At 41.0% G+C, this 17,839-nt stretch overlaps 1 protein-coding gene across 1 annotated transcript; it reads right to left on the bottom strand.

Annotated features, from left to right (window-relative positions):
• Positions 1–5,578: 5,578 nt before the first annotated feature.
• On the bottom strand, positions 5,579–17,600 carry KIFBP (kinesin family binding protein). Its single transcript, XM_057373735.1, has 7 exons — positions 17,228–17,600; positions 14,447–14,545; positions 11,237–11,316; positions 10,937–11,120; positions 9,748–9,832; positions 7,852–7,964; positions 5,579–7,120 (listed from the first exon to the last, which is right to left on the bottom strand). The coding sequence occupies exons 1-7, from the start codon at positions 17,570–17,572 to the stop codon at positions 6,242–6,244; spliced, it is 1,785 nt and encodes a 594-aa protein (XP_057229718.1). The 5' UTR covers positions 17,573–17,600; the 3' UTR covers positions 5,579–6,241.
• Between the last annotated feature and the right edge of the window lie 239 nt (positions 17,601–17,839).

Genomic DNA, 17,839 nt, shown 5'->3' on the forward strand with positions numbered 1-17,839 from the left:
AATTTCAGCAGCTGACTGTCCTTTAACACTCATCCCAGAGCAGCACCAGCACCACAGTGCAAGGAGGACCTGCACAGTGGAGTAAGGGGTCACCCAGCACCTGTTGGGAAAATGCCCCTAAACCCACAAGGAATTAACAAGGGAGAGAAGGATGGTGAGACAAATATGTTTTCAAAGCAAAGCCTAGTGCTCTGTTCTTTGGGGAATGTGTTTTCACTGCAAACCAGTTGGCATTACTGAGTATGTGACTGGTTCAAGCTTAGCTACCCAGGAATTAGACACAGCTATTTTTCCATACCATGGTTCCTCCAGCACAGGACAACCTCACATGAGTGAGCTACTCAGCTTGTTGTCAGCTCTGGGCTCTTCCCCATAGATCCACCCCAAGCAGCTCACCTTGCCTCCACAGACTGCATGAGTGCAAACTCATTTCTATGTACAGGTGCCACTGATGACACAGACAAATTTCACACCATGTGAAGAGAAAGGACGTCAGTAAATCCGGGAAGATGAAAAGGAACGGGAAGCAGAGATGCTCTTGCAGAGGTCTCTCCATGAAACAGAACTGCTTTTCCCATCCTGTGTGTAAAGTGGAGCAGAGATGGTGCTCAGGCCCCAGTTAACCTACTTGAGTCATAGTTTTGTGATCTTTACTAAGTTGTTGGGGAAAGAAGTGAAATTAGGTTTACATTAGAAGGGAAGAGGATTTTTTTTTTTTTTGTATTTCCTATCAACCAAAGGAGCTGGGCATTTCTTACCTAGTTTTAAGAACATTTGATTTCGTAGAAGCATCCTTTTGTTTTGAAATGTGATGAGAGAAAAATAAAGACAAGCATGAAAATCAGTCCTTCCACAGGAGTCTCTTCCCCAGTGGGACTGGCACTCCCCAGGCCCTCAAGCCCTTTTTGAAGGATCTGCTCCATGCTTTCTGCTGCAGCAGCACAAAGCAACAGGCTCCAAACTGCTGTCCCTCAGATTCAGAAACTGCAGTGCTGACAAAGCTGCTCTGCCCCCTTTCAAGATAAGCACATCCCTTTTGAAAATAAAAATTGCATTAATTAGGAAAAAAGATTTTTTTGTCATTTCTTACTTCAAGGCTCTGTTACAGCTCTATTTTATAATCTCTTTTAGTGCAGAAGAGGACGCAGACAGGGGTCAATCAGCAGGGAAAGCTGAAGCCTGGGACAAGATTTGCCTCATTCAACATTTCCAGCAAAGAGCACAGCAGGAAGGCCAGGACAGACAGAGCAGGGAGGTGAGACTCACAAGACCCTTGCACTTGCAATACCTTGTGCCTTTGCAGTGAGAAGCAAAGCATCTTTCCATGAACTCTATGCAACACAGCAGCTCAGTACCATAAAAAACACTGAGGCAAAGCACATGGAGACATTAAAAATATTTGGCAGCTATTTGCCAAAAGTTTCAGATGTGGATAAGCAAGATGGATAGCAGTGTCTGACACTTATCAGGTGTCATGCTCAAGCCACTGGCAAATGTGATTTCAAAATCAACTTTTCTGGCAGGGGATTATGTTGTTCTTTAGTGTCCCTTCCTTGCCTGCAGACCACATTCGTGGCAATCAGATGCATTATCCCAATTTCTGTCTCCTTTTCTTCACTAGAAATCACATCTAGGGCATTGCTACCTCTATTATTTAAAAAGTCCTGGCATTCTGGTGGAAGGAGGCCCTAGGCCCATATGACTGCATTCTCTCATGGGCTGCTATGAAACTTCTCTGGTGTTAGCTGAACCCACTGGCTATCCAGAGATGGCCCCCAGGAAAGCAACAGGAATTTCACAGCCAGCACTCAGAGTGGTTTGAGACCCTGCCTGGGAACTGCTTGCTCTTGCTTCACTCCAAGACCCTTAAGCATGAAGAAAATCATCTTGTTAATTTATTTTTTTGTTTACCCCATATCTCAGAGTAATTGTCTGACACAAGCACTTTGTACTTCTATTACAGTATTCCTTGACTAACACCAGCTCACTCATCACATGTCTATTTTAATCTTTCACTGATCACCCATCCAATTCCTCTGCTTCTGCAGAAAATGGCATCAAAAAACTCAGAGAAATCCTTACATCCTGGTCCAATGCCAACAAGTAATTCTCTTTTACAGCGACAATGAGCATGTAAAAAACTTGACTGTATTTTGTGAATACCAGATGCCAAAAACTCAAGCACTAGATATTTAAAACATTGCTAAAAACACCCAAATTATTAAAACTTTTGTTGTTAAGGGACCACATTACCAATCACTTCTTCCTAAACAAACGGTCAGCATCACAGACATTTTCTGTTCTGAATGGAAGCAACACGTTTGCCAAAGGCACTGTGTTAATATCCCAACGTCTGCCTGGCTCTTCAGCTGTAAAGACACAGCTGCACCATGGTTTTGGGAAAAAAAAAAAAAAAAAAAACCAGCCAGGCAAAGTAATCCTCATCAGGAAACTGCTATTTTTACGCATACCCATGACAAGGAAGAGCTAGAAATGGCCCAACTTCAAAATGAAAAAGCACCCGGAGGCACTTTGGACAGAGTTCCCAGTAAGTATGTAAAAACACTTTTCAAACAAAAATTAATCATTTGTAGCAAGCTCTAAAATAGCCATAGATGTTGCAATACAAGAGGAAAGGAAGTTGATAAATACTTTTCACCACAACTTGATGCACTTGGCTTTCATGTAACAGTCTTTAGTTCTGTAATTTCAAGACTACAGAAGGGTTTGCCTCATGAGCTGCAAGACTAGCTACATCCTCCTTTGCAGGACTACATCTGGGTATCTTATAATGAAAAGTTCCCCAGAAAACTGCTAAATTTTAAAAGAAACACACCACCAAGTGAAGCTCATCTTTGCTTTCTCAGCAATGAGCAAAAACGAAACACCAAATGTAAGTAAAGATGGGTGATGCCACATGTTAATAAGATCAGTTTTTTCTCATTGTCTGGTGTCAAGGCTAATCAGGCTCCCATGGTATTTCTGGATGTGGAAGCGCAGCAGCAATGGCACCCAGCATGAGCACTGCACCATCACACTGACACTTCTCTGTTGAGCACACAGAGGAGATCATCCACCCCGAGGTTGTGCCAGGGCAGGACCCAAACATCCCACCTAGGAGCTTTCAGAAGCAATGACAAAGCAAACCAGCCCGAGGACATTTTGTCACACACAGGAAGCAACCAGCACCAGTAGCTTCCCTTGCAACGCAGGGGACCTGCTTCCCTGATGCAAAGGGGATGTGAGAACTTGCTGCTGCCTGCTGCCCCCGGTGCTTTGGTTGTCTTAAGAGCAACAGAGCAGTCACTTCCCACCGCTCTCCTCCAGTCCAGTCCAGTCCCATCGAGAAAAAAAAAGAGCCTGCTCTGACAATCTTCTAGGGAGACAGAACAAGGCACTGGTTTCTTTCTCTCACAAAACAGTGAAGCACAACACAACCATTCCTACTGCCCCATTTTATAACATCCACCATATCCCTAGCCAGCAGGAGAATTAAGAGCACTTCAATTAAATCAAAAGTGGTTTTAATCAAACCAAATCATTTCTCGTGAGTACTGGACTTTGAAGAAGTATGCTGAGGTTATAGCTCTGAAGTCAGATCTCACACTTGACGGGAATTCTGCACAAACATGGGTTTATTGTAAACCTTGCTGCTTTATGCTGGCTAAGGTGAAAAAGCTAGAAGAACAATAAAAAGGAGGTTTCAGTTGTAAGAATTTTTTGCTGCACAGAAAGGAATAGAAATGCAGGTTAAACAGAGTTCACAGGAACCTAATCTTCAATTAATCTTTGAAATAAATGCCTGACCTCACACATACTTTACAGTTAAAACTCAACATTCCTGAAGGGAGCTTTGCTGCCTAATCCAACAAGCTCCCCACCTCCTTTTTTTTTTAACAAAATACAAAGTCTTACATAAGTTCATTCTCTCAAATCATTGAACAAACAGGAATTATTCAAAGGGTTTGCTTAAAAAGACATGCCTTAAAAGAAGCACAGCATAGTACACTGTGCTGAGCATCCAGCACGATAAAGTCTCCAGTAATAAAATATAATCTGCTGGCAGTCGCCTTGACTGTTTACTCTAGGAGATGAACTGGCATAATTGGTTTCTGTAACTCCATATGCATTTACATGAAATGCATTTATATTAAATGTATTTTAAGAAAAGCTGGAAAGTCAAAGTGTTCTGGGTATCTTCAGGGGAGAGAGCTCTCCAAGCCACAGTGCCAATCACAAAGTTGTGCTGAAAAAGCACTGATCCCTCTTATATCCAGGCCTTCTTAACTATGGACCTACTTCTACCTGTCCGCTGAACTCTCACATTGGTTTTGGTATATTTAGGCTGTTTCTCTGCACACAATTAATGGTTAAAAGGGATAGAGCATCCTGTACTTCATTCAGCTTTGCAGTTAACTATAGGTAACTTTTCACAATTACTTCAGACCAATGAAGGGAGAAAGAAATTATTTTCTTATGCTGGGCTAGCCCACAAACTGGCCTCCAAATTACAAGAAAACTAAGTTTGATGAAGTAGGCGATCCATGCTCTATAAAATTTGCTCTAAGGCAAAAGTACAGAAGGAAAAAACCCCAAACAACAACCCCAAACATATACTGCCACCTTCTACTTGAATATGAAACTAAAAGTCAGTAGACAAAAATTTAACTTATGAGTTTATTGTATAAGTGCACTAGCTTTAACTCAAATTAGACAAAAATAATCTACAATCCAGTCTGCTGAGAAATGTTTCATTGAGAAACTAGAGCTGTCCTACCTTCAGGCCACAGGAAAATCTGAATTAAAGATCTGACTGCAAAAATGAAACTCCTAGAGGCTGACTAGACACTTATTTAGTAAAGCAGAAAGAGTACACACAGGCACGTGCACTCACTCTCTCCCTGATTCTACAGGCACACAAGTAGCTGGTCTAGTTTTGAGTTTTGCTGTCTCTTATGTCCAGGACCCATTTGTTGGCCTATTTGTGGTTAGCAGTCTAGCTTGCAGAATTCTCTGCAGAAGAGATTTTTACCACAGATTTAAGATGTACATGTTTTCTTGCTTTGCACATGCTTTCCCCTCACACCCTTTAAGCAAACATCATGTTTTGCCTCCTCATTTTCCAGAAGAAACCAATTATTTGGTCTCCTTCGATGCCCTCTAACGTAAACATCTTCCCACCCTACCACCATGTCAGTGATAAGACTGGTGCACTACTGCACAAAGTCACATTGTCTGTTCACTTGCTCCAAGTCCCCTGGCATGTCTGGCCATCATCTCTTACTATGCAGCTGGGCAGTGTTCTCTGCCTGTATTTTATCTGAAACAACTTCAGAGAGGTCCCAAATTGCAGCTGCTGCTAAAACAGCATCTGAGCTTCCTGAGCAACACAAAGTAAGAAGCCATCCATGGCATCCCGGGGCTTTAAGCTCTACTAGGCAAACATTTGGAGCACCAGAGCACAGGACCTGTAACCTGTGAATTCTCTACAGCATATTAAGAGCAGGGCATCTCCTCTGACCACAAAGAAAGTTTGCTAGTTTCTTGCTCTGGCTTCTGGCACTACAATTGCTCAAGGGTTTTTACTGAAGACACTCATATGGAAACACTTTCACAACTATTTATTTTGGCCAAACTTGAAATAGTATCTTAGTAAGACACAGGAAACAGAATTCCAAGGACTCTGAATAAACATTTAGCCAAGCTAGTCCATTTATTAGCCTCTATCAACTAGGTTTTGATTAACAAGGGAAAAGGTCAACGAGCAACATACAAAATAAATATTGAAAACAAGTTCCCTTCACATTGATAAAGTTTTCCGGGGACAAACATTAGAAGAGATAAAATGCATTCTAGTTGGAAGAACATGCCTCAGGTTTATTAGAAAAAAATTTCTTAGAGAAGAAGGTATCTTCCAAGAAACTATTTTCATACAGCACTACACTAAAAACTGAATCATATGCCAAAGAAAAAGCCGTGAGGGAGAAAAGGTTTATATTTACATATAGGATACACAGTACAAAGCATTAGCTGGACTTACACTTTACATTTAGTTTATACCATTAGTGTGGGTGAGTTATGGACCAGGAGAGCTCTGAGATTTTCACAAGGTTACACTAGTGCAGGCTCTAGGTGGATGTCCCTGCAGACACCTTAGTTCTATCAATATGGGAGAGTCCCACAGCACTGGCTCGGACAGGTAAACTGCTTCGATAGTGCCCACTGCCTCCAAGGCAAGTATTTACACAAATGAAGACACCTTTGCTCTTAGCCTCTCCATGCTTGCTGGAAGAAGATTCACCATCTCCTTACTGAGTTCTAGTTCAGTTTCAATGGCAGGGACAGCATCTGGATACTTCTCACAATAGTCTACCAGAAATGTGTAATATTCCAAAGATGTCTGCATATTTTCCAGTTGCTTTTTGTTATCTGAGGTAATAAGCCTACCATATAGTCGTGCAATATGAAATTTAGCCACCATTGCAGGGCGAAGAACATCTTCCTCGAGCTTTTCAGGAAACACCTTATCAGGGTTCCTCAAAGAATCCAAGAACAGTTCGTAGTATTTGATTGCGAACTGAGCCAGAGAGTTAATTTTTTTAACTGTGTGGGAGTCTAGTTTCTCTAACCTGTTACCAATAGCTACTTTTAAATCCATCATCTCATAATAGGTGTCAGCTAGTTCACACTGCAGCTGCCTACAGATCAGCAGGTAGTACTGGGGGTTCAGGTCTGCATAGATTGGCTCCAGCATGTCTATTCTACGCTTGTGCATTTTGCAGCGCCTCTCATAGTCTTCTTCAAAGAAAGCAAGTACCTTAAACAAAGCACTGTGATCCTGAACAATTTCAATATGGTCTGTAACATAACCATCAACCTGAAAGAACTCTTTTGCTTCCTGAACATAGTTCTGACCAACCAGGAAGATTTCTCTGGCTTCTTGAAAATCTAAAGGATATACGCTGCTCACTTTCTCCTCCATGGCTAAGACAGAATCACATATATCACTTGTCCCAAAAAGAACAGCTTTTTTCCTGCCCTTCTCTTTTTCATCCTCTTCTTTTTTCCTTTGGGCTTTAAGTTCCAATTGTCTGTCTGGATCAAGCTCTCCTATGTTATCCTGAAATGAGAAAGGAAGCTAATTAAAAATGCATCTGGCTTATAAAGAGAGACTTACACTGAATCAATTTATTTATGAGTCACCTTTGAAATATAAACTAGTGAGCAATAAGACAAAAGAGAACTCATTGATATATTAGGCCTTATGTTCACAAAAGAATCATGTAAATTACAGTATTGATTCTGTAAAAACATGAAACTAATGTGGTTCAGTCTCCCTACCCTGTGTGAGAAAATAGCCAAAGCAATAAATGCTAAGCCCAAGGGCTCTGCTTCTACAAAGCATTTCAGCAAATGCTGTTTTAAACATTTGAAGAAATACTTAAATGAACTGAATCAAATCTGAATTAATCAAATGCTTAAATGAACGAGCACACAAAACTGTTGCATATTAAGACGATGTTCTTACTAGGAGTAAAAAAAGAAGGAATCTGTGAAATCAAGCTGCAAGAAAATGCAGCAGAGAGAAGGAAAATTTGTGAAGTTGCTGCTATAACAATGCACTGATCACTCTACAGAACTGATCTATCTGTGCTTACTCTTAAATGCTGCATTTAATTCAAAGCATACCATGAAACACTTGCAACATTGCAAGCATCTGTTGTATTATAATAAGCACTGAGCAACTGCTTATTCCTTATTACCAACTGCAAATTGATTCCTATTGCAAACATCAAAGCAGACTGAGTTTGCTGTTAGACAATGACAGCTACAGAACAGATTTTCTGTTACCTCAAGCAATTTTCGAGCGCTTTGCAGAAGATTCAGGCAATACTTAATCCAACACCTTGCAATTTCAGCTTTCCTCTCTGGAAGGTCCTGTTGGTCTGGCTCCGTTTCATCTACTGCATGAACATAAACACATAACTTCAAGAGAACTTCAGTAAGACCCTCAGATGTTACGTGCAAAGAATATGATACCTGTATTTAATGTTGTATTTAATATTTCCTCATGCTTAGACAGAAATATATTTTCCATGTTAGTTTATGTAATCGTTCTGCAAACTGTTATTTCTAGTAGAAACTCATACAGATTAATATGGACTAGTCATGCATAATTCTTAAAATAAATAGATCACAATCCATCTTTAAAAAGACCTTTTGTCTTCAAGGTGTTTTACTGGAAAAGGTTTTCAGGGCTCTTTGTAGTAAGAGAAAGAAATCAGGATAATTTATTTTCTGAGATTCAGCTGTCTGCCCAGTAATTGTTTCTGAAGATGATAAGGGCATTTGTATTGCAATGGGCCCCAGACTTGCTACCAAAAAAGGGAACAAAGTAGGGGAAACTGCCTTTGGTTAAGCTACCTGGTACAAACATAAGATTTATTAGCTCTACAACTTCTGTATTTTTCTCCCCACAGTCTCCTCACTATCATAAATAGGAGCACTGATGATGTCTCAAGATAACATTTTCATAAACCAAATGGATTTCAATGAAAACTCATTTCAATGAAAACTCTATGCAGAAGGCAGTGAGTTAGCTGAACAAAGAGAGGACATTCCTCCAGGACAGCAGCACTTCTGTTCACCAAATAAAAAGCCAACTTCAGATCCAGACCCACTGCATTCATTATCTTTCATTAGACCAAAGAATTTCTTATTAAGGAGTTAAGAGTTGTTGCTAATCTAAGAGAAAGCTTATTTATTAAATAACGCTGTGTCAATTTATATTCCAATTAACAGGATAAAATGAATATGCTTGAGAATGGCCAGTGTTGACTGTGTATTGGTCTTTCTTAGTCAGAACCTTCTGCAAGTCCACAGCCCAGCTCTCAGTACCATGAAATGAAGGGAAGGTGGGATAAGCAATTATTGACCAAGACAAACAGGAATATCACTATTCCTGTTTTGTGCAGGAAGAAGTCAAGACAGAACTCAGTTGACTTGTACTTGCTCCCTCTCCACAAATTAAAGCTCTGTTGACTGGAAGCTTCCACTTGCCCAAGACAGCCCAAAAGGCTGTGCTGTAGGTAAGCAAAGACTAAGCCTAAAACAGAGCACTGACACTATAGTGAAATCACAGGTCCTTAAAACTAGGGTCAATTCTCTAAAAGTTTCTTTTACTGATATTCATACTGAACTGCCAAGTTGTTCTTTTGCATCAATGTCCAAACAGCAAGGAAGGCAGCTACAACTACGAAAATAGCTGTTGATGAGGCTGCAGCATCCTGCAACAGAAGACAACACAAGAACCTTTTGGACTTGGGGTTTTAAGAGCTGCAGTTTTCCTCCTTTAAAGCTATTCCCAGGAAGCATCTGGTTTGGTTCATTGAATCTCTGCCTTCTGATTCCTGAGGTAAACCTCATTTTTAGCACACATAAAGGCCAAATGGATGAACAGAGACATTGCCACTGTTGAAGTGGATATTGTTTTATATTTCTCTATTTGATATGCTTTCTGAAACAAGCAACAAGTATTTGAGTTTTTCTCACAGGATCTTCTCATAGCCAATCCTGAGCTGTAGTAGCAGTAGCTTTTCAGAATCATCTGACTTTATTTAAAAAATATTTTGGAAAACTAACACTGGGGTAAGTTTTGTACATGTTATTAAACTGCAGTTTTAAACATAAACAGTTAATGATGCTTAATTCACAATAATTTTATTCAAAACCTTTTTATAAACTTACCATCTTCAGCAGATGGTACCTGTCCAGCTTGGCTAAAGATGACACTGGCTGCTGCTAGACAGTGTCGAGCCTCCATAAAGCATTCCTGAAACAGAAACAGCAGCATTCAGCAGTGATGTGAGCAGTCCAAGCACTGCTCTCACTTGGCCAAACCCTTCATCTCAGAGAGTGAACATACATGACCACAAGAAAAATAACAGAGACTCTGGAGCATATTCCCCAATCACTGGAAGAAATCACACAATTTTTCCACACCTGTTACTGAATACATATTACTGAATACTGAATAAGTATTTTCTAACCAATTGTTTTTCCTGTACCAAGGCCACAACAGCAAGCCTTGCTTTTACTATTAGCTATGCACACTGAACATTGTGACTGTTGAGCTCTCTGCTACTCTCACTGCCTTGAGGTGAAGGAAGTGATGTCTTGTGGCAAACATTATCATGGGGTGTTAGTGGGAACAAGTCACACATACAAGTCAACATTGTGAGTCAGATCTTGATTCCTTTACCCGTATTTGGCAGTCACTGTTAAATACTCAATGCATCCATAAGATACAGAAATTACCAGTTACTACTGAAATTAGCATTAACTGGCTTAGATATGGCAGAAATCTTTTTAAGCATCAGAACAGAGTATCTAAATAGCCTGGAATTTAAAAATTCCTAAATAAATCTGAAGCACTTCTTAATAGATTGTTTAGATTCAACACGTGGCATACAGCTACCAAGTTATATGGTCACTTTAGTGTTCACATAGGCTCAAATAAAACCTTGAGCACGTGCTAAGGTACAAAGGACAATAATTTACAGTAAACAATGAGCCATACCCTGGCCCTCAAATGTTTTTTTGTTTTCAAACTTTACTGTAAGAGGACAACATAAGATAGAATTTTAAATTAAATTATTGTAAGTTTAAAGGTTTACTGATGAACATCACGTCACAACTTCATTAACTATAGAGTTTTCCTCATGTCTGCACCCCTGTTCATCTTGCCCGTTGCCATCACAACACCACAGGAAAGCCACCATGTCCTCTTCAGAAAAAAACTGACAGATGCTTCATATCAGAAGAGAACTTGTGGTTTTATAGATGCACATTTAAATTCAGCATGAAGCCCTATCTCAAAGACCTGTTTAAACAACTGTTTCAGTCAACAGTTACACAAAAACATTAGATATATTACCTTGGAGAGATAGTACTGTGACAAAGTGGCAGCATTGCGTGCCCATTCCACTGGGTAGTAGCCACAGTATTCAAGCTGTCGTTTCAGAGTAGTATGGCAGTACTGTGCAGCCTTCTCAATCATGTCCAGGTGCTGGTAGACTTGTGCCAAGTAATACAGAGTATGTGTGTAGGCTTTTTCAAATCTGGAAAAAAAACCCAACAGTCTCCTTAAGTTTCTTTTTTTTTTTTCTTACCTAAGTGCAGCCTCATTACAAAACAAAAAAGTAATAATGATGTAGATATGCTGCTCCACACCCACCTTTTGGACCTTTCTTGGTCTGTAAGTTTTTCTTCTTCTGCCATGAAATGCTCACTGGGATCCAGGGGAGGATTTCCATCCTGCAAGGGTACATGACACATTCAGCAAACATTTCTTACTCTGTGGCACAGTGCTCCCTCTCCTGGCTGCACATAATTTATCATTTGCCAATCCCAAATTCAACAAAGTTTCACATAACACATCTCAATGTCACATTTCCAGGCAGTTCCACAACACTCAGATGATTTAGAGGATGAAAATCACAATTCCACATGGAATGACAAGGTTCACAGCTTGTAAAAGACTCCTGCTTATGCACTTTGAAGCAATGTGTGTGGCTTGCACTATAGAGATATTCGTCCTGGATTCTGCAAGACTCTAGTAGGCATGTTTGTTTTGTACAATAACACACTAGGTTTTGAGACATCAATTTCATACCATGTGAATGAAATGTGAAATATTCGTTTGCTCAGCTGCACTGATCAGCAGCATGAAAACATCCTGCAGGAAGTACTGCAGAGGAGGTGAAGTGCAGAGTGCTCAGCAGACCTGCTGTGAAGATTAACTGTTATGAAGAGAATCCCAGTACTCACAAGCTGGCAAGATCATTTACTCAGAAATACAAATGAGACAAGAAGCAATGTCTTTGGAGGATGAAGCTGCTAAACCTCCCTATCAGGCATAACCTACATGCAAGTTATTAAACGTGGTAGTTCACATCATTAGAAGCACCATTCTGTTTTTCAAACCACAAATTCTGTCAGAATCCTTACAAGGACAATTATACACCCTCTGCCATTGCTGTATCCAAGTTTGCCTTAAGACAACTGTCAACCATGTTACCAGATAGCTGCCAGGCAACCCCAATAGATTAACACTGCTTATGGCAGAGCTTCATTAGCTTATCCCATTTCCTTGCAATTGTGAATACCTTCAGATGCCAAATCTAAAACACTTCAAACGAAGCTGTCTTTTTGAAGGGGCTTTTGTCCCATTACACAGTGCACCCTGGAGGATGTCCCACGGGTCTAACAGCAACAAAGCCCAGGCTTCTCATGACATTTCCTAACCCCATTTGTTTCTTAGCCCAAGATAAAGTAAGGCAGCAAATAAAAATCAGTTTAGGTAAATACTTTTCATAAGTTAATACAGACTGAGGCAAGAACAGGAACAAGGGCAAAGGATACACTCACTTTATAGGGAAGAAAACGTACTCTGTTTGTACTGCTTTTCATTAAAAATCCCTGAATGAACTTGTTTGCTTGCTTTTAATAGAAGTGTTTTATTCATCTTAAAAATGAACAAATGTACCTGAAATAGTGTGCTTAACCTACCAGAAGTGTGTAGATTTTTGTATATGATCTTTTAATCTTTAGGTTTTGTTTATACCTCATTAGTTTTTAAGATGTGAATTTATAACCCTTCCTCTTGCTTTCTTTAGATACAAACCTTCTAACAAGATTTGGAGTGTATTTAGGCAAGACTAGAGCTATTCCTGCAAAGAAAGCAACTGAAATGACACAGTAAGCAAAACTCTCTCCTCCTTTCTCTATCTACAGATCTTTCTCTGATGTCAAGCATTATGCCTTTACAAATCCTTAGAAAGAGCTCTGCAATTCTCCTTTCTAGGGGGACTTCATTATCCCCAGTTTCTTGCCTTGGTTTTGCTTTAGGTGGGGGAAACCACCCTATCCAACTTGTAAGTTAATTAGACCCACTTAGCAAACAATTAAATCCACCAGCTCAGGAAAATGTCACCATCATCAACAGTTTACCAAAGACTTTCTGACAGGAAGGCTTCCTGATAGCTTAAAGATATTGAATGTTAAGAAAAGCATATTTACATATTCATAATTTGTGAAAGACAAAATGTTGATATGATTGTGTAAATCTGTACTTTTTTCTAAAAGAAAGACTTAAAGCATAGCTCTTGTTTGACTACAAATGAATGCCTTGAACTGTAAGTGGCAATAAGTTGGGGAAAGAAGTGTGAAAAGCATCAGATCTGATGTGGACTCACTGATAGACACATATGCATACCCCAGTCAGGCAGCAAAGCCCCAGAAGGAATAATCAGTAACCACTACTAACAAAAATTACCAGTTTCAGAAAAGTCTACAGTGAAAATGTGAAGTACTTGGCAGCACCATTTAATCCTCTATACTAAAGCACCAGTTTGATTTCATAATCACTGCAGCAAGTACCAGAAGCTTTTGGAGGTCATGTGCTACCTGGGACTGGGTATAAATATCAAAGTCGAACATCAACAATTAATTACCAAGAGGGCCTGTAGAGGGATGTAGTATCTCTACTTAGTTCAACCAATCCAGAGGGCAAAAAACAGACTGACAAGCTTTTCAGCACAGGTGGGGCTTTCCTCTTTATCCATTATGTCTCTTATCATTGTAGGCAAGCATGGCTACAAAGGTGGAAATAGGCAGTAACCAAACAAAAAAAACCTGCCCAATTTAAAAGTCTCCACAACAGTAACTGGTGCTCTAAATCAATTTCATGTAAACTTGAATCAAGCCTGTAATTTCATGGAACTAAGGCCTATCCAACCTATTCAGCTGTCCTGAGATACAGCTACTGGTTCCTGAATGCCACAAATGTTTTTAGTTCACTCCAGAACTGTCCCTGAGGCAAGTCAGTGCAGAAACAGCTTTGCAAAGAGCTTAAAAATAGCATAAGGGAGTCTTTGTAGGATACACAGCAGAATCCACAGCTCAAAAGGTTGTTTAATATGCATGAGAGGGTTAGCTGTTTGTAAGATTGTCCTCTTGGAAATAGAACTAAACTACTTGCCCCTGCAAAAAGCTGCATAGCAGAGCAAACCATGCAAATATTAGTTTTGTTTCCTATTCCTGCTGAAAGCAATGGATTGACATTTTTACTGCACTTCCAAGATAAGATTTAATAACAGTCCTCATTAAAATCCAAATTCTACCTGGCTTCAACTTTGGATTATTAAAGGGCTTTAAAAAGGAACCATTATTTTTGAGCAAAATTATTTTCCATTTTGAAATCAGTAAGTAATGCTCTAGTTTGCCTTGTCCTATACTGCAGTACAACTCATATCTCTCGCCAAAAGTATCACAGCAGCCAGGATAAAGCACAGAAACTCAAGCTCCATTGCATATTTATTTAAAAGATTACTTAACCTGCAAGTAATTCATAAAAGTAAGACTTTCTACTATATTAACACAGTACCTCTTTCATGTATTGATTATACAAGGCTTCTGCAGATTCCAAGTAAGTCTGTGCAGTTTCAATTTCATCCCTTTGAGACCACAGGATACCCAGATTATTCTAAAGGTAAAAGGAAAAACAATAGTCATGTTCCATTTACATTACACATTTTTTCCAAACAGTCTTCACCCTTATATACATGTGTGTTCTAATACAATGGATTTCAAAAAGCAAAAATTGTGCCCACTAATGTCATTGTGAGCTGCTCAAAGGGAGTGGGCTCTCACTCAGCAAATACCACATAAAAAATTAACCTCACAGTCTAACTTTCTCTCTTTACTCTGCTAGATAAGGACTAGAATGTTCAAATGATTTTTTTCCACAGATATACATCCAATTCGTGCAGCTTCCACACCACGTACAAATATCATAAAAAGAGACCAGAAAAGAAATCAGAAATTTGTTAACATGACTCCATAGGAAAAAATAACAGGAAAACGATATGCTAGGAATGAATACTTGTGTATTTTCAACAATGGAAATAGATGAAAAGCATTTCTGAGCGTAGCTGTTCACTGAATAACAATACGAAACCCACTTGTCATCTAGCAGGATCATCTTTATTAAACAGATTTGAGTATTATATGTTTCTTTCATGTAAAAGTTTTAGCATCAGTCACGCAGCCAACCAATGGGGCAGGGGGGAGGGTGGGTGAAGAGAGAGCGTGCAATCATGCAAGCAAACAAATGTTTCTTGCTTTCATCAGAAAACATTCACATCTCCCACATACACCCAAAATCCAGTGTTCTAGGGCTTGTTAAACCAAAGCATTCTCTTGCAGGTGTTTATAGCTGGAGTTGATCCTTTGGTATAAGCTTTCCCATGGGAAAGGGGCTTTTATTGAGGCTGAGCAGGCCGTGCAGGGCAGCAGATCATACAGGGTGGACAGCTGCCATTTCTACATTGAGATGCAAGAGTTACTGCCTTCAAATTTAAGTTAAAGCAATGTACATAGCAACTTAATGCATCTGTGAACCCAGCTTTTACAGAAAGTGTCTCTAATTTTATTAATAAAATGAAGATGTTAATATGATGTGCTAATTTAAATCCTAGGCAGTGCTATTACAAAATCCAAGAGGGCTAAAAAAACCACCAAAACCCCTTAAAAATAATTAGAATGTGTAGCTGTATGCCAGCCCTGTGTTCCTTTCAATTCCATTTATTCTACTATTTTTATAAGAAAGCACATCACATGTTGTTTACGAACTGAAACATTTTGCCGAAGGCCAAGCAGTGGAACAGATCAGATTCCATTAGACAGAGACTGGGATACACAATCTTAGGCAAAACCTCAGAAATCAGAAGTGGGGCTAAAGAAAGCTCAGCAGTAAAAAGGAATGCTCCTTCCATCAAAATAGCAGTCAGTGCCGTGGCAACACACTCCAGACATCCCAGAAGGTGAAGAAGTATGGCCACTGATGGCAATAATTTTTTTTTTACATCAGAAATGGTTTCAATTAAGTACTCAACCCTGTTACAGCCCTTGGGACTGAGAGCTGAGGGCTCATTTCCCAGCACCGTGCTCAGCTCCACACTTTAGGACAGTGCCAGGCACGAGCAGACCCATCACTGTTGGACCACATCACATCACAGGCATTACAAACTTTATCCTGCTTTCTCCTGAAGGCCTCAAAACAGTAAAGTCCATGCAAACTTTGGTCTAACAGAGAGAAGAGCTGCTGTCCAACACACTGATTCAGAAGTGCAGTGGAATCTCTGGCCCAGAGCCACAAAAGCCACATCTTCCCATGAACATGTAGGAAGATGTTAACTTATTTCAGCTGAAGGAATCTCCTTACCTTACAAAAAGTAACAGTTTTGCAGCAATGTGTCCAACCCTCACACTGAAGGCAAGGAGCAGATATAGGCTCACTGTTCCAGACAATTCAGCTAACTTAACCAGTGTAAGACAAGTCCTTTCACTTGCACCTTTCCACATCAGCATGCAATTCCTTGATTGTACATCAAGGAAGCTCTATGGAGCCTTTTCTAATTAGAGCAACCATTTCTGACAGAGACATCTGAATAACTGCTCTACTTCATTTATAGTCTAGAGACAAATACCTAACTATACAACAGCTACCATGAGAGTGGTCAAGCAAAGGCCCTTCTGTGAATTTTCATGTGGCAAAAACTAGTTTTGGTAACAGTATTACCTTCTTCAGAACAAAGAGATAAATATTACTACTTGGAGCAACAACAAAACTGAATTTACCCATCTGGGACAAAATATAATATTAAAAAATACCTAAAAATATAACAAGCAATACTGAAAAGCAAACAGTTTATAATTTCAGGATAATGCACCAGTAAAAGCTTCTCCAGCTTCACTTTGACAACCAATGAGTTAAGGAATGACAAATAAGTTCTGGACATAGTGAGGTCTTTTACTAATTTATTCTTGTACAGTTCTTACAAGCTCTGTTTCAGTCTGTCCAGAAGAGTACGCTGCTCTGTCAACACCCAGTTTCAATTAGGAAAACACATTTTGGATACTCTGCACACCCAGCTTAAAACACAACCCCTCCAACAGCCACCACCTGTGAATGATTCCTTCCAGTGAGAACGGAACGCCAGGGTTACCGTGTTCATTGCGGTTAAACGAGCAGCAGCTGTCAGGACACGGGAGCGCCCCGGATCCCATCGCAGCCCATTTCACCCGGCACAGCCCGCAGACACAAGGCCCCGCTCCGCCTCAGCCCCCCGCTCCACGGATCTCCCCTGCGGCCTCCGCAGCCCACCTGGGCCTGGATGTAGAGGGACACGCAGTCCGGGGAGAGGCGGTGCGGCTCCAGGAGCTGCGTGCAGCGCTGCAGGTGCTCCTCGCCGGCCGACAGCTCCTCGGTGTCGGTGTGGTTGACGCCCAGCTCGTACTCCAGCACGGCGCGCCGCACGGCCAGCACCGCCTCGCCACCCTCCTCGGCGGCGCTCAGCAGCTGCTTCACCTCCTGCAGCAACGCCCGAGCGCTGTACTTGGAGCGGTACGGCTCCGTCTCGGGGTCCTTGAGGGACTCTACGGCCGAGAGCGTGCGGGCGGCGCGGAACTTCTCGCACACCGCGGGCCACCCGCCGCCCGCCGCCGCCATCTTTGCGCGCGCCCCGCCCCGCGCTGCCTGACGCGCCGCGCGCCCCGCCCCGCCCCGCGGCACGGCCACGCCCCCTCGGCGGCTCCCTGAGGGAGATGGCGAACGGGAGCGCCCGACGGACACCGCGGGAAGCGCTCGAGGAACCGAGCTGAGGCCTTGGGGTCCAGTTTCTCTGAACCCGATTTTTTAACGCAAGTGCTGCTGAAGAGACATGTCCGTGTTTGGATGAATTTTGTACCTCGCAGTGCTGAGTTTCCAGGCACACTC

Source organism: Malurus melanocephalus, unplaced genomic scaffold (genome assembly GCF_030028575.1).
Source record: "Malurus melanocephalus ecotype Western Australia unplaced genomic scaffold, MMel_1.1 scaffold_207, whole genome shotgun sequence".
NCBI lineage: Eukaryota > Metazoa > Chordata > Aves > Passeriformes > Maluridae > Malurus > Malurus melanocephalus.

Coding starts and splice junctions, on each gene's coding strand:
- KIFBP (XM_057373735.1), bottom strand. CDS start 17,572: ATGGCGGCGGCGGGCGGCGGGTGGCCCGCGGTGTGCGAGAAGTTCCGC. Junction 14,546..17,227: donor CCCTCTACATCCAGGCCCAG/GTGGGCTGCGGA, acceptor TTTTACCTTTAG/AATAATCTGGGTATCCTGTG. Junction 7,965..9,747: donor GGTACCATCTGCTGAAGATG/GTAAGTTTATAA, acceptor ATGTTCATGCAG/TAGATGAAACGGAGCCAGAC.